At 41.8% G+C, this 24,000-nt stretch overlaps 1 protein-coding gene across 6 annotated transcripts in view; it reads right to left on the minus strand.

The window, feature by feature from the left end:
• mcf2la (mcf.2 cell line derived transforming sequence-like a) overlaps positions 1-24,000 on the minus strand; it is a 187,699-nt gene that overhangs the window by 25,555 nt on the left and 138,144 nt on the right. For all 6 annotated transcript variants that reach the window (XM_059650444.1, XM_059650443.1, XM_048541031.2 and 3 more), the window contains 5 exons: positions 21,217-21,309; positions 19,642-19,767; positions 15,671-15,892; positions 9,455-9,547; positions 3,837-3,915 (listed from right to left, as the gene is read on the minus strand). In XM_059650444.1, coding sequence (XP_059506427.1) covers positions 3,837-3,915; positions 9,455-9,547; positions 15,671-15,892; positions 19,642-19,767; positions 21,217-21,309 — 613 coding nt within the window. The remainder of the gene's footprint in view (positions 1-3,836; positions 3,916-9,454; positions 9,548-15,670; positions 15,893-19,641; positions 19,768-21,216; positions 21,310-24,000) is intronic.

The raw sequence follows: 24,000 nt of genomic DNA on the forward strand, positions 1-24,000 counted from the left end.
AGGGTATCACAGTCAATGAAATCCAGCAGGTTCCAATTACTATAAAATAGATACATACTATATGATTTGATTGGAGTTGGATTGTAGAACCCAATGATCCAAAGCAAGGTGGGTGCCCTGGTACATACATCACACAAAAAAGTCAGTTTACAGCTACAGCTGATTGGGAAGGCAAATGGAACATCGGCGTTTCTTGCAAGGGAAGGAGAATATAAAATTAAAGAAGTTTTATGGTAGGTGCACACAATTTGGCATGACTGCATCTGGAGTTCTACGTAGTCTGCGTATTTAACAAAGCACTAGAAGCAGTTGGGAGAGGGCTTCCTTGTCTCATGATTGGGATGAAGTGATTATCTTTTGAAGAACGGCGGAATAGGTTGGCCCTATACTCACTGAAGTCTACAGTAATGATAGCTGATCTTAATGAAGAGTAGTGAGATCCTCAGGGGACTTAATAGGTGGATGCAGAGGATATTCCACCTTTGTGAGCCTCTGGAATAAGGGTATACAAATAAGAACAAAAGTCTGAGATGAGCAGATTTTCTTTTCTCTCAGAATTTTGTGATCTGTGGACTTCCTTTTTCTGGAAAGCAGTGAAGGCTGTCATTAAATTTCTTCTAGGCTGAGTTTGATCAATAAGGGATTCAAGGGTTCTGGGGACAGAGAGGGAAATGGACTTGAGCTCACAACCAGATCAACCGCGATCTATTGTATGGTACATCATACTCATGGAGCTGAATATCCTATTCCTGACCCCGAGTAATGGAATATAGGATTAGCGTAATTTTGGGTTCATGTACTTCAGGAACTAAAAAGATTATAAATAGTAACTATTTACAGAATTCACAGCCCTGGAGATTAATGTGAGGTGTCAAAGGAAAATATCCAATTCTCCATCCAATATCCATGTGACAATATTCCTTTACATCCTACTCTAACTGCAGCAATGGTATTAAATAGCTTTACACAGCTACAGTCAGACTGTGAGTGTTCTGACTTCAAATTGCCTCAGAACCCGGAACCTGGGCTCAATTCTAGCCCTTTTGCACGTTCTCCCCGTGTCTGTGTGGATTTCCTCCATGTGCTCCACTTTCCCTTCCTCCTACACTCCAGATGTGCAGGTTCGGTGGATTAGCCACGCTAAGGTACAGTCATAGAGCTGCACAGCATGGAAACAGACCCTTCGGTCCAACTCACCCATGCCGACCAGATATCCGAAATTAACCTAGTTCTGTTGGCCAGCATTCGGCCCATTTCCCTCTAAATCCTCCCTATTCATATACCCATCCAGGCGCCTTTTAAATGTCACAATTGTACCAGCCTCCATCACCTCCTCTGGCAGTTCATTCCATACACACATTCCCTCTGTGTGAAAAAGTTGCCCCTGAAGTCCCTTTGAAATCTTTCCCCTCTCACCTTCGACCTAAGCCCTTTAGTTTTGGACTCCCCCACTCCAGGTAAAAGACGTTGTCTGTTTACCCTATCTATGCCCCTCATGATTTTATAGATCTTTATAAGGCCACACCTCAGCCTCTGATGCTCCAGGGAAAATACCCAATGCCTATTTAGCCTCTGCCTATACTTCAAACCCACCCTGGCAACATCCTCGTAAATCTTTTCTGAACCCTTTCTAGTTTCTCAACATCCTTCCTACAGCAGGGAGACCAGAATCGCGTTCAGTATTCCAAAAGTGACCTAATCAATGTCCTGTACAGCCACAATGTGACCTCCCAACTCCTGTACTCAATGCACTGACCAATAAAGGCTAGTGTATCAAACACCTCTTCATTATCCTATTTACCTGTAAATCCACTTTCACAGAACTATGAACCTGCGCTCCAAGGTCTCTTTGTTCAGCATCACTCCCCAGGACCTTATCATTAAGCGTATAAGCCCTGCCCTGATTTGCCTTTCCAAAATGCAGCACTTCACATTTATTTAAATTAACTTATATTTGCCACTCCTCAGCGCACTGGCCCATCTGACCAAGGTCTGTGCGATCAAACCTTTTTAAACAGTCTACCTTGAGGAACCTTGTTGAATGCCTAAGTGCACATTGATCACATCCACCATTCTGCCTTCAACAATCCTCTTCATTACCTCAAAAAAACTCAATCAAGTTAGTGAGGCATAGCTTCCCACACACAAAGCTATGTTGACAATCTCCAGTTAGTCCTTGCCTTTCCAAATACATGTAAATCCTGTCCCTCCAACAACTTTCCCACCACCGATGTCAGACTCACCGGTCTACACCTCCCTGGCTTTTCCTCACCACCTTTCTTAAATTGTGGCACCACATTAGCCAACCTCCAGTCTTCTGGCACCTAACCTGTGGCTATTGATGATTGAAATATCTCAGCAAGGGGCCCAGAAATCACTTCCCTTGCTTCCCACAGAGTTCTAGGGAACACCTGATCAGGTTCCAGGGATTTATCCACTTTTGTGCATTTTAAGACATCTAGCACCTCCTCCTCTGTAATATGGATATTTTTCAAGATGTTGCTATTTATTTCCCCAAATTCTGTAGCTTCCATTTCTTTCTCCACAGTAAAAGCTGATGCAAATACTCAGTGTCTCCCCTCGTCTCCTGCGGTTCCACACATAGGCGGCCTTGTTGATCTTTCAGGGGCCCTATTCTCTCCCTAGTTACACTTTTGTCCTAAATTGCCCAGTAGCCCCCAGTGATTTGCAGGTTAGCCCTGGTTAAAAACCCCATGTGGGCTTATGGGGATCGGACAGGGTGGGATGCTTTTGGAGGGGCAGTCTAGACTTCATGGGCCAAATGGCCTCTTTCTGCACTGTAGTGATTCTATGAGCTGACATTAGGGAAACAGGGGAACAAGACTCCCAGTCGGGTAATATCACCCTACTTCACTTTAGAGTCAGTTTGGACTCAATTTATTACACAATTGTCATTGTGAGTCTCAGGAGATAGTCTTGACAGCAATGTTAACTCTGTGATGTGGACATTCACTTAAAAAAATGCACCATCAGTCAAGCTTTCAACTGGAATTTAACATCATGCATATATCATTATATATACCAAGTAGAGAAATAAAATGCTCCATAAATTAGTAAATAACTAACTACAGGTTATTGCATCAGCAGGTTGCATTGATACAAGCTCTGTCAAGGCCACCCTGTTCTGCCTGTGCCAGTCTCCTTTTAGTCACTGCAGCTAACTGATCTAATAACCCCAAGTGTAGTTAGAAAACGATCTGCTTGCAAGTTCTAAACCCAATGCCCAACACCTTACTGGTAACGCACCAATACAGCACACATCGAGAGAGGGCAGTCAAAGTGTTGAAAACTGCATCACGCCTTGGTTTGTGTGTCTAATTCAAAAAATGAAAAAAGAAATTCAGATTTCCTCAGTACCAGCAGACAACAGTAATTTGGAGATAACAAAGTGTGGAGCTGGATGAACACAGCAGGCCAAGCAGCATCTTAGGAGCACAAAAGCTTATGTTTCGAGCCTAGACCCTTTTCTGATGAAGGGTCTAGGCCCGAAACGTCAGCTTTTGTGCTCCTAAGATGCTGCTTGTCCTGCTGTGTTCATCCAGCTCCACACTTTGTTATCTCAGGTTCTCCAGCATCCACAGTTCCCATTACCTCCGATACAACAGTAATATGGAATCCCGTCCAAGAGGCATCATAATTTCCCATTATGGTGCTGCTAAGTTTTCTAAATTTCTACATTTTCTCATATTTTTCCCAACTGGAAAAACGTTGCCATTAAATACACCACCTACATTTTTCATTTTAGAAAACAGAAACATACCAGCAACCAGCTAACACAGGTAACTTACTCCCAGTGATACACATATATTCCTTACCTCTACGAGCTTCCAGTTGACTTGTTAAGACTTTCCGTATTTCATTTACCCACATATTTTTTACTTCAGGTGTTGCTGCCTAATGAAAGATAAATAAATGAATTCTTGTATCTTCCAAATATATATTGCAGGTCCAGAAAACTTCATGGTTATTGCAGTAAAGTTATTAACCCCTCTATACAGTGGTTACATCCTATTCTATCACTTAAAGTATCACTGGAGCATCCAAATTGTTTCACTCTGTAGGTAGGCCAGGACCAACACAGATGAAAATTGACAATTATTCTTTTATCTCTATATTTCAAGAGTATGGTATTAAAATGAACTTTCATCCTTAACAGATACATATTTGTCAATTGGTTCCAGATGTAAATCATTTGGTTCTTTTTTGTGTAGCTTTATATCATAACTAAGGCTTTCATTACTTCTTCAAGGACTCAAATCACCATACTTTGTTGGTAATATAGAACAACACAGGTATTCCACGGCAGTTCAGACCCAACTATCGCACTTTTGAAAGAAACTAAGCAAATAAGAAATGGGTCAAAATTAGCAAGGATGCGTGCGACCCAAGCTGGCATGCAGCCAGCAAATGGCCAAACAAGCTGCCCAGATTGCTGAAGGGGAAGAGTGACAATTCTGAGCAACACACACACTGTAACAAGCAGGTATGCTGCTGACAGAATTCCCATGAGGAATGAAATAGCCAGGGACCAACAAGGTGCCCAAAGTGGACTTAACGGCCCATGTAAATAAAGTGCCTCTGTCTAGACTTAGTAAATTCTGGTAATGGTAGGGCTGTGTTGGGGTGGGGAATGTTGATGAATATCTGTGGGTGTAGCCATAGTGAGATGGAAAGGGTCCCAATGAGTGGAAATGTGGGGTCAATGACCATATGAATTGGAGCAGAAGTATGCCCTTCGACCCTTCAACTCTGCCTCATCACTCAGTAAGATCATGGCTTATCTAGTTATGTTCTACAGTCGACTTTTCCATGAGCTCAGTAACTTTTTATTCCTTGCCGAATAAAAATTTGTCTATTTCTGCCTTAAAAATGTCATTAGTTCCATCTTGAATTTTTTCCAGGTGCCCAGTTGTAATCTCCTTAATGATCAATTCTAACACATTCTCCACCATGGGTGTTAAACTAATTAAATTGAAGCTTGCTGTGGGATTGGATTTAATTTATTATTGTCGCATGCTGAGATGCAGTGAAAAGTACTGTTTTGTGTGCTAACCAGACAAATCATAAGTACATCAGGGTAACAGAACAGAATGTAGAATATAGTGTTACAGTTACAGGGAAGGTGCAGTGAAAGATCAACTCTAATATCTGGGACCAATTCATAAGTCTGAAATTTTCAGGGAAGAATCTGTTCTTAAATCTGTTGGTACATATTCTAAAACTTTTGTATCTTCTGTCTGATGGAAGACGGTGGAAGAGAGTGTATAACTGGGGTGGACGAGGTCTTTGGTTATGTTGGCTGCTCTCCTGAGACAGCATAAAGTGTAAACAGAGTCAAACGATGGAAGGCTGGTTTTTGTGATGGGCTTGGCTGTGTTTCGAATACTCGCTGCAATTTCTTGCGGGCTTGGGCAGACCAGTTGTTATATTAAGCTGCTGTGCAACTGGATAGGTTGCTTTCTATGGTGCATCTATAAAAACTGATAAGAATCATTATGGACATGCTGAATTTCCTTAGCCTCCTGAGGAAGTCAAGGTGTGGTGTGTTTTCTTGAATGTAGTGTTGATGTGTTTTCTGCCTCCCTTCCTTCTTGAGTATGGCGGTATTATCTGCCATCTTCCTCTTTTAAGGAATCTCTCCAGAATCTACCAATCTAGGAAAATTAACACCAACCCATCTACTATCTCATTCTCCTCCTATCTAAAAGCCCCAGGACAAGGTTCATCAGGACCTGGAGACTTATCCACCTGTACATCCACCAATTTGCTCAGTACCATTTCCCTTGTAGTTTCACTCCGTTCCTTCATTCCTGCAGCTTCTGCATTTACAGATATTACTGGTACGTTTTTGTATCATCTATAGTGAAGAAGCAGGCAAAATATTTTTGATTGCATCTGTGTAATTTCTTTGTTTTCTACAATGAGCTCACTATTTTCACCTACCAACACTTACTTGACTCACCATTTTCCTTTTTAAGATAGCCTTTAGCTTCTCTTGTGCTCTAACCTATTAGTCCCAATTAACCTTTTAGTCATTCTCTGACCTTCTTCTATACATTATATACTAGCCAGTCATCTGTTCCGTCACTCATCTTTCACAATCAAATGCTTTTTCTTGAGGTTTGATGCTTTATAAATTTCTTCAGTTAACCATGATGATGGACCATCCCCTTGGAGTTCTTCTTTACAGTAGAACTGTACTTATTCAGAGCACTCTGTAATATCCCCCTAAATACCTACCACTCCTCCTCTCCTGATCTATTTCTTAACCTAATATCTCAGTTCACCTCAGCTTTCATGTCCACATGGTCACTCTTTTTAAGTGTAAAATACTATTTTTAGGACCACTATTCTCCCTTTCAAACTGGACGGAAAACTCAATCATATTATGATTACTGCTATCTTGAGGTGGCTTTACTCTGGAGGCCATTAATTAGTCTCATCAGATTACACAATAACAAACCTAGAAGTGCCCGCTCTTTTGTTGATATAAAACATGCTGCTGGAAGAAATTATCTTGAAACAAAAACATTCTAATAATTCATCAGCAAGGTGACTGTTACCAATCTGATTTTTGCAGTTTATATATAGATTAAAATAGCCATTATTCATGTCCCTTTATCACAAGCACCCAATATTTTTCTGGTTTGATCTATGCTAAATGCATGCATTGTTCAAGAATTTCTGAACCAACCCCTCAAGTGATTTAACTTTCCCTATTATTCCTCATCTCCACCTAAATTAAACTCTACAACTTGATTGCCTAAACTGAGGACATTGCCAACTATTACAACAAATCTACGATCAACCACATCTCTACAATGGCAACTGGGTTATAGTTACTCATTTCAATGTGTACCATCAATTTCTTTACCTTGTTACAATGCTTTGCTCCTTCAGATACAGAGCCTTTGATTTTGGATTTTTTTTCATCATATTTGTGGTAACTAGTCTGAAATATTGGCATACTTTTACATTTTTTCTCTTCCTTCTGCCACTTCCTGCCTTTCTTGTACCTTCATTTAATATTTTGCTCTCTTGCCTTGACTTGTTACAATAGCTAACTTTGACTCCTTACACTATTTGCTGAGACCATAGGATATAATAGCAGAAATTAGGCTAGATACTCTATGACCTAGCCTCCTAAGTTCAAAGCTCTTCCTATTTACATAATTGTGAGGCTCACAGGAACACCAGTTGTTGTCCTGTTCAGGTCTAGACAATCCCAAATGCAGAGATCCCACGTTCCCCAATTCTGGTGCCAGTGTCATGCCCTTCCTTTAGTATGGCGACCAGAACTATATACAATACACCGGCTGTGTCTTATCTAACATTATGTGCATTTCCATCCTCTTTGCTCTTATATTTCAATTCCTTGACTGAAATTCCATATGCCTTCTTAACCACTTTATCTACCAGCCCTGCTGACTTCAAGGATCTAATCCTCTGTATTTTCTGGGGTCCTACCATTTAACGTGTACTCCTTTGGCTGCCAAAATGAATTACCTCACGCTTTTCAGGATTAAACTCCATTTCCCAGTGTTCCACCCACTGATCAGTTGGTCTACATTGCACGGTTCTCTTCCTCCTTACTTTTTACCATGCCACCATTTTTTGGCGTCGTCATGTGCAAACTTACTATTCAAACCTCCCACATGCATGTCTAGATCAGTAATGCACATAACAAATAGCAAGAAACAAAGCCTGTGGTATGCCACCTGACACAGGCATCCAAGCAACAGGCGGGTAAATGAAAAACACCTTTCGACCCACTCACTTTACTATCCCCTACAGCTACTACATCCCTTCGAACTCCTTTCACTTGTAACGCTTCCTGTACTGCACTGGGGTGCAAGTTACCAGATCCAACCTGCAACATTTACTCTAATCCAAACAAACTGAGTAAACCACAAACCTTTTGAACAACTATAAAGTCTGATGCTGCTGTACTCCTGTCCTTTGGGTCCCCTTTGCTCGCTCACTCTCTCTCTGGCAAAAACACCACCTATCTCTGACAGAATCAGAGGATCCTGTATGAATACCATGCATTCTGGAATAAAGCTAACATCACTCCTCTATGATAGGTCATTGTTTCTGTAACTCAGCCTTCAGCTCAATATGTCTGAGCCAAAGTTCCCACAGCAACAAACACTTGCTACAGACCCTTTTTCCCCTCTCAGGGAGCTGTGCCCCTTTGGAATTCCCTTCCTCAAAAGACAGTGGGTGCACAATCTATAAGTACTTTAAAGGCAGAACTCGATAGATTCTCAATTACCTAGGGAATGAAAGATTATTAAAGGTATGCAAGAGTGAGCTGTTGAGGTTAAAGCCAGATCAGCGATGAACAGATTGAATGCTGGAACAGGCTTGAAAGGCCAAGTGGCCTACCCTTGATCCTTGTTCATGTGTTTCCCCAGAACACTGGTGTTTCAGCACTGCTGGTATATTTTGCAATAGTGATGAAACAATGTGGTATTTACAATAATGATAAAGCTTACAGACCCTAAGACCACCAAATACTAATAGAAACCTAAATACTAATACAAACCAGATATCAAATTCTGGAAATGGAGAAAAAAAATTTAAGAAACTCTCCTCCTCACCCTCTGCACATTACTTCTTGCAGTAAACCTGTTTAAAAGCACCTCTTTCCTCATCTGAATCAAGCTCCAAGATGTACTACTTAGGCAAAGTCTTCCTCACATTGACTGCGCTTCATATCAATTGTTTGGAAATTACTTTTTTTTATTTAAGAGTTATCTTAGGGTCTTACTTGCGATTTCGCTTCTTGCTGCAGTAATCAACACCTTTTCAGCAAGGGTTTCAGTGGCAAAATATCTCTCAGCCACCTATCAGCAGCTGTTTCACTGCGTTACTTTAACTCAAGGCCTGTTAGTTTAGAATCTGGCTCTTTCTCTAAAACTGAACTCAAAAAAAGACTCACACTTTAAACGTCCATTGTGGATTGAATTTCAATACATGCTCCTTTGGCCAATGTCTATCTCATGATTATGTCATGAGCGAGAGTTCTTCATTTCTCAACCCAGTGCTTTATTTAAATAGTAAAGGGCTAGTGATGTCAAGAGTGGCAATAATGCTGCACTATTCCAAAGAACAGGAGTTAAATGAGACAACAAGTGTAGAGCTGGATGAACACAGCAGGCCAAGCAGCATCAGAGGAGCAGGAAAGCTGACATTTCGGATCTGGACCCTTTCTGAAGAAGGGTCTAGGCCCGAAACATCAGCCTCCCTGCTCCTCTGATGCTGCTTGGCCTGCTGTGTTCATCCAGCTCTACACCTTGTTATCTCAGATTCTCCAGCATCTCCAGTTCCTACTATTGCTGAATTAAATGAGATGGTTTGAATGCATCAGTGAGCCAATGGGTTTGCCGTTTAAGGCCTGAATGGTTCTTGATCCATAGCTCACACTTACCTGTACAATGTAAACCTCTTCCCTTGCGTTGTACCAAATTTCAAATTTCTTATTATCTCCCTTAATATTCTCAGTGATACCAACAGTGGTCATCTGCAAAATGGAAAAAAATGGTTATGTGGTGATGTTTCTGCCATCACCAAGGCTTCATTACAAAAGAAACAATAGAATGTATGGGACTGGTACAGAACAATGAGATGTATCTAACTGGAATTAGTCTTCAGGATATAATATTGCATATATAACTGTACCAAATGTTTCTCCAGGTGCTAATCCAACCTGGTCTTCAATATACTAACAATTCACCCCACCATCTATGTAGTATTATCACCTCCTTGTAAATCAGCAGTCAATTCATCATCTAAATTTCAGTCCTTCTACTGCCTGTAGTGGCAGTGCATTTCATCCACAAGATGCACTGCAGTAGCTCACTCCTTCAACAGTGTCTTCCAAACCCTTGATTTCTATCACTTAGCAGGATGAGGGCAGCAAATAATTGTCAACAGTGCTGTTTGGAAGTTCCTCTCCAAAGTCAAAAAGCAATTGACATGAAACTGCATCACCATTCCCTCAATGTTGTGGGCTCAAAATTCTGAACATTCCGTCCTAACAACAGTGTTACTGCATATCTCTACCAGATAGCTCAAGAATGTGACTCTCAATCATGTTCTCAAGGAGAATTATGAATGGGTAATAAATGCTGACATTGCCAGCAGCATATTTTAATAATAATTAAAAAGATGATACAGGCCTTCAAATGTCTCTCTAAGTTGGAAGCTGTGTACTCTTCAAAATGTATCATTTATTTTTTAAGAAATTTAATAACATTGTGTGTTTATTATGGAAAAAAGCTTTCAAGCAATCTGAATAGAAATTAATAATAACTTATAGCCAAGCTCTTATATTTTAGAGAGAATGCATGAAAGTAGGTATCCAAACACTTGAACATGGAAATGTTAACATTCCAGAGCCTTGCTAATGCTACAGTCTGCTCTTGCAAGCTACAGGAATATACATTATTGTTCATTACAAAGTTCATCCATATCGGAGGGGTCTGGAAGGAACCCCAAACTGTGCAGGGTCATGTGAATGCAGTGCTTAATTCATAAAAACCTTAGTTTGTGTTAGTGGAGCATAGAAGCCAGAATTTTTCTTTAAAGGTATAGGAACCAGTCCTCTGAAAGACTGGATGTTGGCAGGTGGCAGCTGAGAGATTTAGTCTTTTTGAATGAATTGAATTTTGTTTTCAGTTAGCACTTAACAGAGGTCTACATTTTAAATTTAAGTTTCCTGACATGGTCTAAGGCTTTAACGAGGGCTTTACTTGAAGAGCCATTGTGCTTAGTTAAAGGAACAACTGAAAACAGTTTCTCGAACTCAACCTGCCAAGCCTTTTGTATTCGGGAGCATATAACAGACAGCCAACTGAACGAACAATTGCATTTATGTGTGACTTACAACAGGGTTACCATTATATGGGAGTTAGGGCATGAAGTGAAAAAAAAAGTGTATTGCTCCTCTTGTTTCATTCTAACTTTTCAACTTCCAGGATTTGGTCCTTACTCTGCTCCAGGAAGAAAATCTGGTTACTTGATGAGCTTCTGATAACTAACTAAGGTTTATGATGTTAGAACGTAGAACATAGAAAAGTATAGCACAGTACAGGCCCTTCAGCCCACGATGTTGTGCCATGGAATAATCCTAATCCAAAAATAAAATAACCTAACCTACATTTCCCTCAATTCACTGCTGTCCATGTGCATGTCCAGCAATCGCTTAAATGTTACTAATGGCTCTGCTTCCATGACTTCCACTGGCAAAGTATTCCATGCGCTCACAACTCTCTGGGAGAAGAACCTCCTTCTGACGTCTCCTCTATACCTTCCTCCACTTCCTACAGTTCAGAATAGTAGAGCAACTGATGGCAAGGTTAATACATAAAAATGTAAATAATGCATTATCAAGTAATTAGTTAATTAAAATAACTTAAGGACGGCAGGATAGGTGATGCGTCACAGCTGCAGCACGAGTGCTCCCGGATGCCAGTCTGATCCAGGGCAAATGTTGCAGCAATTACTTGAAATTTCAACAACTTCAGTCTACCATTTCAAGTTGAAAGCTGGACCACAGACATTGTGAAACATCAGGGAAGGGGAATGTTACCTGGGCTTGTGTATTGTATTTATTCACCTCGTAGGCTATGGACATTGCTGGCTGACCAGCATTTACTGCCAGTCCCTAGTTACCCCTGGCAAGGTGATGGCGAGCTGCCTTCTTGAACAACTGCAGTCCATGTGGATTATCTGCCTTAATCAGTGGTCGGAGTGGGACAGATTGACAGCAAGTGAGGCAGTTCAGGAGACTCAGAGACGCAGCATTTGCAATTATCGAGGGGAGGCAATGGTATTATCATTGAACGATTGATCCAGAGACCCAGGTAATGTTCTAGGGATCTGGGTTCAAATCCTGCCATGATAGATGGTAGACTCTGAATTGAATAAATATCTGGAATTAGGAATCTAATGATGGCCGTGAATCTATTGTCAATTGTCAGGGAAAACCCATCAGGTTCACTAATGTCCTTTAGGGAAGGAGACTTCCATCCTTACCTGGTCTGGCCTACATCAATGTGATTGACTCTTAACTGCTCTCTGAGCAATTAGGGATTGCAATAAATGCTTCCTAGCCAGGAACACCCTCATCCTGTGAATGAATTAAAAAAAACACATAGGTTTGCAGTTCTTTCAAATGAGGGCTGAGGGTGGATTACCATATCAGCATTGTACAGGAAGATATTTAAGTGGGCTGCACTAACGAGTAGTAGGGAACAATATAGTCAGAAGGACTGACAATCTTCTAAGCCCAAGAGTGCAAGTAATAGAACAGAATGCAGAATATAGTGTTACAGTTACAGAGAAATTGCAGAGAAAGATCACATCTAATATATAGGACCAATTCATAAGTCTGAAAACAGCGGGGAAGAATCTGTTCTTAAATCTGTTGTTACGTATTCTAAAACTTTTGTATCTTCTGCCTGATGGAAGAGTGTGTATAACTGGGGTGGAGGAGGTCTTTGGTTATGTTGGCTGCTTTCCTAAGGCAGCATAAAGTGTAGATGGAGTCAAAGGATGGAAGGCTGGTTTTCGTGATGGGCTTAGCTGTGTTTTGAATACACGCTGCAAGTTCTTGCAGGCTTGGGTAGACCAGTTGCCACACTAAGTCCAAAATGCTGTGTCGCCTGCCCTATGCCAGAGTTCAAGGCATCTGCTCAGGCCTGGAAAAGAACTTGCAGCAAGAGCGGCAGGATAGAGTCTTCATGATCCATGCAGGTACCAATGACCTAGGCAACAAGTTCTGCATAGTCAGTATGAGGTGCAAGGCACTAAATAAACAGAAGGTCAAGGTCATCATCTCTGGGTTGTAAACTGAAACGTTTGCAAATTAGCACAGATCAAACTAGATTGGCTCAGGCTGATGTGGAACTAGTAGGCTTTGGATCAACCGCTCCTTTCCTCTAGACGCTGCCTGGCTTGCTGTGTTTTCTGTCTACACTGTCGCCAATATTGGGGAAATTGGGATCCACAATTTACCATGAACTGTGCTAGGCTGGTATTCTTGAAAGTCACATAAGTAGTGACATAGGGAGGATTTTTACACTAAGTAGCAGAGGTACGGGGTCAAATTTGGGAAAATGCGACAAATCGAAGAGCAGAGACAAGGTCAGATGGAAGGAAGTAACAAGGGAAATGAAGAGTCTGTAACAGGAAACATAACTGGAGTAAAAACCTAAGAGTAATTCCATACAACAGGACTAGATGTTACAAGAAGAATAACAGATAAAACTGATGACTCCACATCAGTGTACACAGCATTTGAAACAAAACTGAGAATGATGAACTGAGTGCTACAGAAACAAGTGTATACAGTCTGGTAGCCATTATAGGAGGCATAGCTACAGGATAATATAGATTGGTAAAAACCAAAAGAACTACAGGTGCTGTAAATCAGGAACAAAAACAGAAGTTGCTGGAAAAGCTCAGCCGGTCTGGCAGCATCTGTGAAGAAAAATAATTATTTTGGGTCCGGTGACCCTTCCTCAGAACTGACGGTAGCTAGGAAAACATCAGTTTATATGCAGAAAATAGGGAGGGAAACGAGGGAGGGAGTAAACGATACGATAAAGTATGGAGGCCACAGAGAGAAAACAGCAACTGGACAAACAAAAGAGTTGCTAACGCTCAGGCTGCAAAGGTGAATAGTTATTAATGGGGACTGTTAGTGACTAACAACAGGGGGTGTGTGGTGGCAGATTATGTGTTAACAAGACCTGGTGTGTGGGGTGGGGGGGGGGGGGGGGGGTGCTGGGACATGGAAGAGTTTAGGCCCTAAAATTATTAAATTCAATATTGAATCTGGAGGGCTGCAGGGTCCCCAAGCGGATAATGAGGTGTTGTTCCTCCAGCTTGCATTGGGCTTCATGGGAACGCTGCAGCAAGCCACAGACGTTGGCCAGGGAGCAGGGTGATGTGTTAAAGTGGCAGGCAACTGGAAGCTCATGATCCTTTTTCACCAGTTACAGAGGAAGGTGCCATAGGGCTGTAGGGAGGTGTTGGGGGTGAAGGAAGAGTGGACCAGGGTGTCCCAGAGGGAACGGTTCCTGCGGAAGGCGGACAAGGGAGGAGAGGGAAATATGTGTCTGGTGGTGGCATCATGCTGGAGGTGGGGGAAATGGCAGCTAATGATCTTCTGGATGTGGATGCTGGTGGGATGGTAATGAAGGATTTCCAGTTGCATGCCACTTTAGACCATCACAATTTTGACCCAATCATGACAACTGTTATCCTCTGCACCTCCAGGCCTCCAGAAATGGTTCTCCCTGCAGATTCTAAACTTCACATTCACAGAAAATGCATTGATATCTTCTCTCCCTGCAATCAACCCTGCCCCAACTCTCAGCTTCTCCTTCCCAGACCTGCAGTGCCCTGGAGAAGGGTTCCGACTCAAAACGTTGACTTTCCTGCTCCTTGGATGCTGTCTGACCTGCTGTGCTTTTCCAGCTCCACATTTTTTTTTTAAACCTACCTTCAAGAATTTGCAATCCTCTCTGTCTCCTGGGCTTGTAAATAGCCTGCTTTCGGCGCTTGTCAGACCCGCTGCGGTTGCCTTCAAACTGCTTATGCTATCTTTTTCCTTTCAAGTCAAGCCCGAACTAAACTTAAATATATAACTAAAGCTGATTTTTGATCAGCACCGAGGGAGCGCTGCATATCAATGCTGCCTTTTTACAAAATGAGATACTACACTAAGGTCTCCTCTAGCCTCTCAGATGGGGCTAAAAGAAATCATGTTGCTATTGAAAGAAAATGCATTCTCTGATGTACAGCTCATGTTCAGCTCTCAACATACATCAGTGAGCAAATTGCACACCGCTGTTTTCATAACTCTATCATGTGCACAGTAGCTGTTATTTCTTACGTTACTTTCATGGCTGAACTTTGAAACTATATCATGCATTGCACAGTGCTTGTAGGTCTTTGAGGTTATAAAAGGTTCTTTGTAAATGTACAGAATAAAATATAAAATGCAGAATAACGTTAATGGCAAATTTGAAATTGGTGATCAGTTTAATTTCAAATTGACATCATGTTCCATTTTAAGGAGTTTAATTGTGAATAATGGGCTTTTCGCCATTTTAGGTTAGTTTGTGCTTGCAGACACAACTAAAATCTCCAGAGGAGTACAGTTCTGAGTGATGAAAAGGTTAAGTATGAGATTAGCCCATCCCTTCCTCCCACCCCAAGCCGCACCTCCATTTCCTACCTACTAACCTCATCCCACCTCCTCGACCTGTCCGTCTTCCCTGGACTGACCTATCCCCTCCCCACCTATACTCTCCTCTCCACCTATCTTCTTTTCTCTCCATCTTCGGTCTGCCTCCCCCTCTCTCCCTATTTATTCTAGAACCCTCACCCCATCCCCCTCTCTGATGAAGGGTCTAGGCCCGAAACGTCAGCTTTTGTGCTCCTGAGATGCTGCTTGGCCTGCTATGTTCATCCAGCTTCAGACTTTATTATCTTGGATTCTCCAGCATCTGCAGTTCCCATTATCAATGAGATTAGCATTGATTTCAGCTCAGTTATGATAACCAGGGACTGACTCCAAGGGAAAGAAATTTTACCAAAACTGCTTTATTCATATGAAGTAGACATTACTTACATGCAAAGATTGCTTATAACTGTAAGAGGGGGCTTTCTCATACCCCTCACCACTTTCTTCTCTTCTCTTGCAAAAAAGCAATGCTTTCTCATGGAGGAACAGATGTCTCTGCATTGGTTTGAATCGCGCTAGATCTTTGACTTTTGCGTGCCCCTTCTTATGGTCTATCCAGACGTTGAACGAACCTTGCATTAGAAGTTTACCGAGTTCATTTAAATTTCCCTGTTAGGAAAGGGAAATCACAAGCCCAGTGTTTAAAATATCAAATAATCGAAATACAATTTTTTTGATCCAGTTTATTGGAGTACCTCAATATTCTCAAACTTTGATTCTTTCTGCATAGACCATGTTCAAGTGAAGTGCCCTGCCTGAAATTTTCAATTAATGTTAATTATTGTTCAAATGAAGCTTAAAACCGCTTCTGTGGTTCACAAGTTCAGAGTCCCTACAGTGTGGAAGCAGGCCATTCAGCCCACTAAGTCTACATTGACCCTCTGAAGAGCATCCCACCCAGACCCACTCTCCCTACCTATTGCTGCATTCCCTGCATTTCCCGAGCCTTCACATTCCTACTCTGGACAATTTAGCATGGCCAATCCATCTAAACTACACATCTTTGCACTGCGAGAGGAAGCCAGAGCACCCAGCAGAAACCCACGCAGACACGGGGAGAATGTGCAAACTCCACACAGGCAGTCACCCGAGGCTGGAATTGAACCCTGGTGCTGAGGCAGTAGTGCTAACCACTGAGCCCCTGTGCTGCCAATTTACTTGACCTTGGCTTCAAAAAGTTTGATCACACTACAGATTCAGTCCTTCGCTTGAATTTGATAAAATTGACCTTCATGAGTGAACAGCTTGCTAACCAACTTTTGTGATTAAAAATTGATTTAGTGATTGTAAACATCACGAATTTCCTTCCTTCAATGTGAATAAAGTAACATAAATTGAAGAACAATGGCCACCCAGCACCCATCTAATAATAGCTCTAAAAGATCATTGCAAGAATTTCCCATTACGTTCAGAAGCATCAAAAATACTGGCCAGGCAGTTGTTATTCCAGCATAGTCGAGTTGCACATGGGGACCCTGTAGAATCTCCACTGGAGGGCACAGGAAATTAAAATTTCTGCTGGACAATTCCTCCAAGACTTGAATTGTCCAAAAAGTCTTCATTTAGGTCTGAAACTCTGGGTGATTCCAACAAAATTAAGTGAGGTAATTACTTGAGAAAGTTAGACTATTGATTATACAATCAAACTCCTGTGTAACCATTAAACTGACCAGATACGAAGGGAGGCAATGGGCTAGTGGTATTATCACTGGACTGTAAATCCAAATAACATTCTCTGGAACCAGGTTTAAATCCCACCTTGGCAGATGGTGGAATTCCAATTCAATAAATGATGATGACTGTGAATCCATTGTTGATTGTCAGGAAAAATCCATTTCTGAATTTCTGAAGGGTGCAGACTGGAAATGTCAGCTTTCCTGCTCTTCTGATGCTGCCTGGTCTGCTGTGTTCCTCCAGCTCCACACCGTGTTACCCCAACTGGTCGACTAATATCCTTTAGGGGAGGAAACTGCCATCCTTACCTGGCCTGGGCATACACGTGACTCCAGGCCCACAGCAATGTGGTTGATTCTCAATTGCCTTCTGGGCAATAAATACTGCCTGGCCAGTGATGCCCTTATCCCATGAATGCATGAATAATAAAAATAAAACTAGAGTAGATCAAGATGAGTGGGAGAAATGGAGTCCATGAATGGTGTAGGTCAGGTCAGACCAGGCTCAGCAGTGTGGGTGGGGGCGACTCACACTCACCCAACTATATTTCTGCCAACCTCATGGGATCCAACACTCCCACCCTGCTGGGCCTGATCCAACAGCATCCTCCCCCAAAACTAACACCTCCTTCCCTCCTGCCTGACCCAACCTGTCACCCCCACCCACACTGCTGAGCCGGGTCTGTCCTGACCTACACCATTCATGGACTCCATTTCTCCAACTCACCTTGACCTACTCTAGGCACTGAATCAGATACCTTGAAGCCTGGATCCAATATCATTTGGCACCCTTACATCACACTTATCTCATGTACTTTATATCTCGGCAATGGCTTCAAAGTGGCTGGCATGGCCTTTAATTTTCAGAAAATGGCAGCTGACTACTGTGAAAAGGTGTGGAGAAGTTGGGGGGTGCTGCTACTGGTGGCGTAGCGTGGTTTGTCACAGTTATGGGCTATGAAAGAACTGTCAGAATGGAAGTACTTCTCTGCATTCCTTGATCAAAATCTCTTATTGGGAATGCAGAACTCCCTTCTTTCTCACAGAGCAACTGTTCGGTAGGGAGCTCCAAGTTGCTGGAACACTCAATTTTATAGATTCTGTCTCTTCCTGCCACATGGTCACCATTATCCAAATCACTACTTGGTTCTTTTCCTCTGATTAAAAATATAACATCTCACATGATCACTTCCTTGCACTATTTGATTTAAAAACCGTCTCTAACACCTGAGTAATACCAACTAGGCAGAGGAGTTGGGATAAATTGGTCTTATTCTGGCTGGCCAGATGCATCTAAGAGTGTTTGGACTTCAGGCCCCAACTATTTATTATCCATATTAATGACTTGGATGCAAACAGACAAGGACTAGAGCCAGATTCGCAGATGGCGCTATATAGCTTGGACGGTAAATGCAAAGAAATAAGAAATCTATAAGTAAATATGTATAGGCAAGGTGCACAGCTGCAGAGAAAGCAAGATACAGTACAAACCAAAACTCAATGGAATCACACACAACATAAATCACACTGTAGAATATGAATCATGGCTTGCAGACTGATTCATACACAGAATAAATTACAGGCAGTATGGTGGCCGTGTACAGAGTACATCACAGCTAGCAGACATGATCATCTTAAGAAAGTTGGTACAGAATTTCTGATGCTCTCTGCACCTGTCATTCTTGAATGCAACCACCAATACTGCAATGCAAACTAGCTACCTTATGCTGACCCAAAACTGGGTGCGTTCAGGAAAAAAAAAACGCACTTCATTTTCTCTCATTACTGAAGATGTTCTAGCTTTTGTAAAATGCAAAACTCTATATCCATTTAACATTGGTGTTTCCCAGGATTCATGTTGGTTTGTTCTAAATCTAATCTTTTGGTCCCTAATCGTTTAAATCTGCCATTCCTATCGCCCCTGTGGGCAACTATGTTCTGCCAACTTCTCTCTTGTCCCTCCCCAGGCTCTACCCAAACCCACAGCATTTCCAGACTCCTGCTATAGTTGTGAGCCTGAATACACATGCGTTATTCTCAAGGTATTCACCAAAAGGGCCAAAGATTCTTTTTGCTGCCTCTTTTCAAGCAACCGGCTGACTACTTTGCCCTTCTGGTTCACCAATTTGCACACCCCAACATGCCAGATGATACTAAACTCACCAACCTCCTATATAAAGAATTCACAACCCTCTCGGCTGATTAGCTGGGGAATTAACACCTTACACATTCACAGAAAGATTGGAATGAAACAAAATCCTTGCCTCCCACAGCCTCACTTTTCACTCTCAAGGATATCAATGTCTTTTTGATTGTTAAACAATCTGGCACTCATGAAGCATTGTTAGCCTTGGCAAAATATTGCTATTAACTGGCTGTATTTATTCTGATATACTAGTTATGAAAGAAACTGTTTGGCAGTGTAGTCATAACACTTCTCGTACCTTGTCTTAAGAAAGGGAATCAATGCCAGAGGTAACTCATAGAACCCCTACAGCGTGGAAACAGTCCACAATGACCCTCAGGGCATCCCATCCAGACCCATCGCCCTATAATCTACACATCCCTGAACACTACGGGCAACTTAGCATGGCCAATCCAGCTAGCCTGCCCATCTTTGTAGGTGTCATGGTGGGTGGTATCAGATCACCCACAGTTTTTGGTGAAGGTCAACTTGTCTCATACCTCGTATCCTGTGATGGCGATCTGGTGCATAGAGTCATTCACGGCTTTCAGAATTCCCAAAATAGCTGCCAGTGCTTCCTGCAGATCCTTGGCTCCATCAGAGTTTTTGCTGTACTTCAACAACTCCTGTTAATTCAGGCACACTCATCAATTCCTCGAATAAACGCACCATTTTGAGGTACTAGTGAACAATCATCAGTCTGTTTGTATGAAAGAAGTCTTGTGTTCATCCTATTCAAGATCACCTCTGAATAGGTGAAACTATTAAAAGTAATAACTCTTACTGTTTTTTTGGAAGTTACAGTTATGTATAATGAAGAAGTTTGCATCAACAACAGTGCTTCTGAATGTCTTCCTTCCTCCTCAGCCTTGGGCACTCCCCTGCACACACTGCAAAATGTAGGTACAGGGCCCTCCACTTTGTCAGATCATTCCCGGCACTTCTGCCCTCAACTCATCTTCCCCAGGTGTCCCTGTCCTCACTTTCCAGCTGTTATGCTGCTTTTGAAAGCAAAGATGTGTGTTTTTGTCCACGTAATAGTAACATTTCCAGGTTGTGTGTGTTTTTTTTGTTGGATATTCACTGATTTTAGTTTTACTGTGTTGTTGATTACCCCATGTCTTGTGTAAATGGCCTGATTATTGAGTAGATGGACTGTTTCTAATGGAAATGATTTTTTTTTAATGTGAATGGTCTGCCCCTTGAATTAACGGTTCAGTTTTTATGTTAGTAATCTGTCATTTTGGAATATTACTGAAGTGTTTTGCGAGTTCTCTCACTCAGGCTCTGCTTATTATTTGGTTCTATATAAAACCTCAAATAAAATACTATCAACCAAACATCAGCAATTACCACCTCTGTATCCATGTTTCATGTCTGTTTCTCAGTTAATTGTAAACACACTTTGCTCAAGGCCAAAATACTGACTTATTGAATAATATTAAAATTGAAAAAAAAAGTGTAAATTACTAGTGAAACTCAGCAGGTCTGGTAGCATCAGTGGGAAGAAAGCAGAGTTAACATGGAGTCCAGTGATTCTTCATCAGAACCAGACTTGAAACTTTAATCTTGCCTTCCTACTAGAGATGCTTCCAGATCTGCTGAGTTTCGTCATCAATTTGTTTTTGTTTCAGACTTCCAGTGTCCACAGTCTTTTAATTTTAATCATGGAACAAATAAAATGGAACAAACCCAACAGCCAGATCGACTGCAGAGTGATGTTGTCGTCCAGACTCCAGGAGGCCATACTTGGTGCGTAAAGTTGTCAAAAGATTGGTGCCTCAGTCAACGTCCTACCCACGAAAATGGCACGTAGGAGTCAGGACACTGAGGGGTGAGATGGCAAAGAAACACCCATCTGTAGCTTCAATTTGCCTGGTAGCAAATTTGCCTAGTAACCCAGTTCCACTGATGTTGCCATCAGCCCCTGCTGCTTATGTGAGGAATTGGTACAGCATAATTGTTGGAAGGTTAAGCATTATAAAACTGAGTAAATGCCGCTGAATAGGACTCTGTTTTCACATCAGCACCCTTTTCAAAGTTCTTTTCTGTTTACTGCTGTTGCAATGCTTTACCTTTAGCAGTAACTGGTACTTGGTTATCCGCTGCACAGGTTTCAACAAATACGAATCCAAACCCAGCTTGTGTTCTAATCTTTTCTGGCATTCCTGAAAACACAACGGGAAGTTGAATAAACAAACATAGTGTTGACACTAACACCTAAACTACAATGTAATGGCTAGAAATCTGCATCCAAATATCCCACCACAAAAATGTCACAAAGAAACTCTGATGTATTTATTAGATTAGATTCCCTGCAGTGTAGAAACAGGCCCTTCGGCCCAACAAGTCCACATCGCCCCTTTGCAGCATCCCACCCAGACCCATCCCCCTATAACCCACATACCCCTGAACACTGCGGGCAATTTAGCATGGCCTATCCACCTAGCCTGCACATCTTTGGACTGTGGGAGGAAACCGGAGCACCCGGAGGAAGCCCACGCAGACACGGGGAGAATGTGCAAACTCCGCACGGACATCACCCGAGGCTGGAATCGAACCCGGGTCCCTGGGACTGTGAGGCTGCAGTGCTAACCACTGAGCCACCGTGTCACCCTTAAGAATATCAGTTGTGCTGAAATAATGCATGTTTTGTACACTCAGGACTTCATTTAGCATTAAATACAATATTACACAGTGTGTGTGAAGAGTACTTCCTCAAAATCAGTTCTGAACTTAGCTATGCATGGCTTTTCTTCACTTTCCCTCTGGTGGTGGTATAAGGGGAAACAGTGTTTAGATTAATTCTTTCCATGTACTCAGAGTCTTACACATTCACTCATTATACTACAAGTTTAACTTTTATCAACTATTTTCATTCCCTCCTTTAACAGTTTGGTTATTCTCAAATTATAATTAGTGAAGTGCAGGTAATTTACTTGTTTGCCCATTGCCGGAACCCATTTCCCTGCGGACAATACAAAGAAGCAACTCAGCAATGTCATGTCCACAATCTTCCAATCTATCGAAGTTTGGGATAACAAGATGTACAGCTGGATGAATACAGCAGGCCACTCAACATCTTAGGAGCAGGAAAGCTGACATTTCAGGCCTAGGCCCTTCATCAGAAATTTATCATTAATTGTCATTTATCAAAGTTTGGATTTGATTTCTGACCCCCATATCATGATGCAACCTTTTTAGCCACCTCCCCTTTAGTCTAACCAGATCTAACCGCTCTGTTTTGCCCAGATGACAAATGCAGTTACACCTACCATCGCTCCCAAATATAAAAATCGCTACAACTTGGCTCCACAATGCCTGTGCAGAGATATCAGCCTTGTAAAGGGCCATGTATAGTACCGTCTGCAAATTATGACAGAGGTGAATTACTTGTCCTTATCCTCAATATCTCCAAGCGTTTTGTTTGTACTGCAGCAGAATAAAAAAAAAAGTGTCTCAGAGAGCTACTGTAAGGCTTTTGCATCAGGACTTTAGGAGCCAAGAGTAACCTTACAACAAAGCAACAACTGCTTCCCACATGACATATTTAGCACTGTGGGAGGAGTTAATGTGATTTGAAAGAAAGAAACTCATGCAGGTACCATCTCCTAAGGATATAATACGATCTAAACCTGGTAGATCTCCAGTTATCATGTAGTTGTTTATTGCATATTCACACAAAATGCAAAGTTCTACAGAAGCCTAAGCGTAAAAACAGTTGTGACTACCACCTCTGACCAACATTACGAATCCCAACTCGAGCGTAGCCTAAAAATCAAAGATGAAAACTGTGCCCAGAAAATCATGGCAGAGACAGATGAAACAGACCTGAAATTGTCTAAAGAACAGAAGAGCTCAAAAAAAATCTTTTTCCCAAAAAAAATCTTTGACATAATTGAAGACCTCGGGACAGCTGAAAAATCCACTGAGCTAAACAACTGCTGTGAAGGAAGAATCTCTGGACAGAAAACCCTTCCAGAGAAATCACAAACACAGCTGTACGTCAAAAAAAAATTGTTTTTATAGTCAGCAGTAGGGAAAACAAACATTTAAGGAAAAATGGCAAAAAAAAAGCAACAAAACCTATAAGACGCCGAGGGGATAAATTCAGATCAAACACGCACAATAAAAGCCGATTCTAGACACCTACAGCAAAGCTTAGATCACGCTCAGATCTGTGAATGGCAGTCTCTTGCATAAATCCATAATGCATGGTTATATTCATGCTACACAAATGTCAGATAATTGCAACTATCTCTCGTCTTCTTGCTGCTCCTCTGTCCCTATCAAAAAGTATAAAAGAGAACCTATTTCAGTTCTAACTTCATATCAGACTTGGAACGTTAACTCTGGTTCTCACTCTACAGATGGTGCCAGACCAACTTAGATTACATAATAATTTTCTGCATTGGTTTCAGATTTTCAGCATCCACAGTATTTTGCCTTTATTCACTATCTCCCCTTGACATTCGAGGGCATTACAATCACCAAATCCCTCACCATCTACATCCTGAGAGTCCCAGAAAGTTAACAGGAGTGTGGGGATAACATGTGGTCAGAGCCTGGGAATTTTGTGATGGTAACTGCACTTCTTCCTTACAAATCCTGTCTATCAACTGCAAGCTCTGAATCAGCAGCGAGATGGAATACCGTTCAACTGCTTCAACAAGTGCAGCGCAAGCAATACTCGAGAAACTTGAAATTATCCAAAACTAAACAATGCCATTCGCCACACTGCAGACTACGTTAAACATCCACTCTCTCCAATAATGGCACAGCACAACTGCAGTGTATATCAGCTACAAGATATATTGCAAAAATTTACCTAAGACACCTCTAAGCACAGACTCTTTAGC

This window comes from Stegostoma tigrinum, chromosome 12, assembly GCF_030684315.1.
Source record: "Stegostoma tigrinum isolate sSteTig4 chromosome 12, sSteTig4.hap1, whole genome shotgun sequence".
In the NCBI taxonomy this organism is placed as follows: Eukaryota; Metazoa; Chordata; class Chondrichthyes; order Orectolobiformes; family Stegostomatidae; genus Stegostoma; species Stegostoma tigrinum.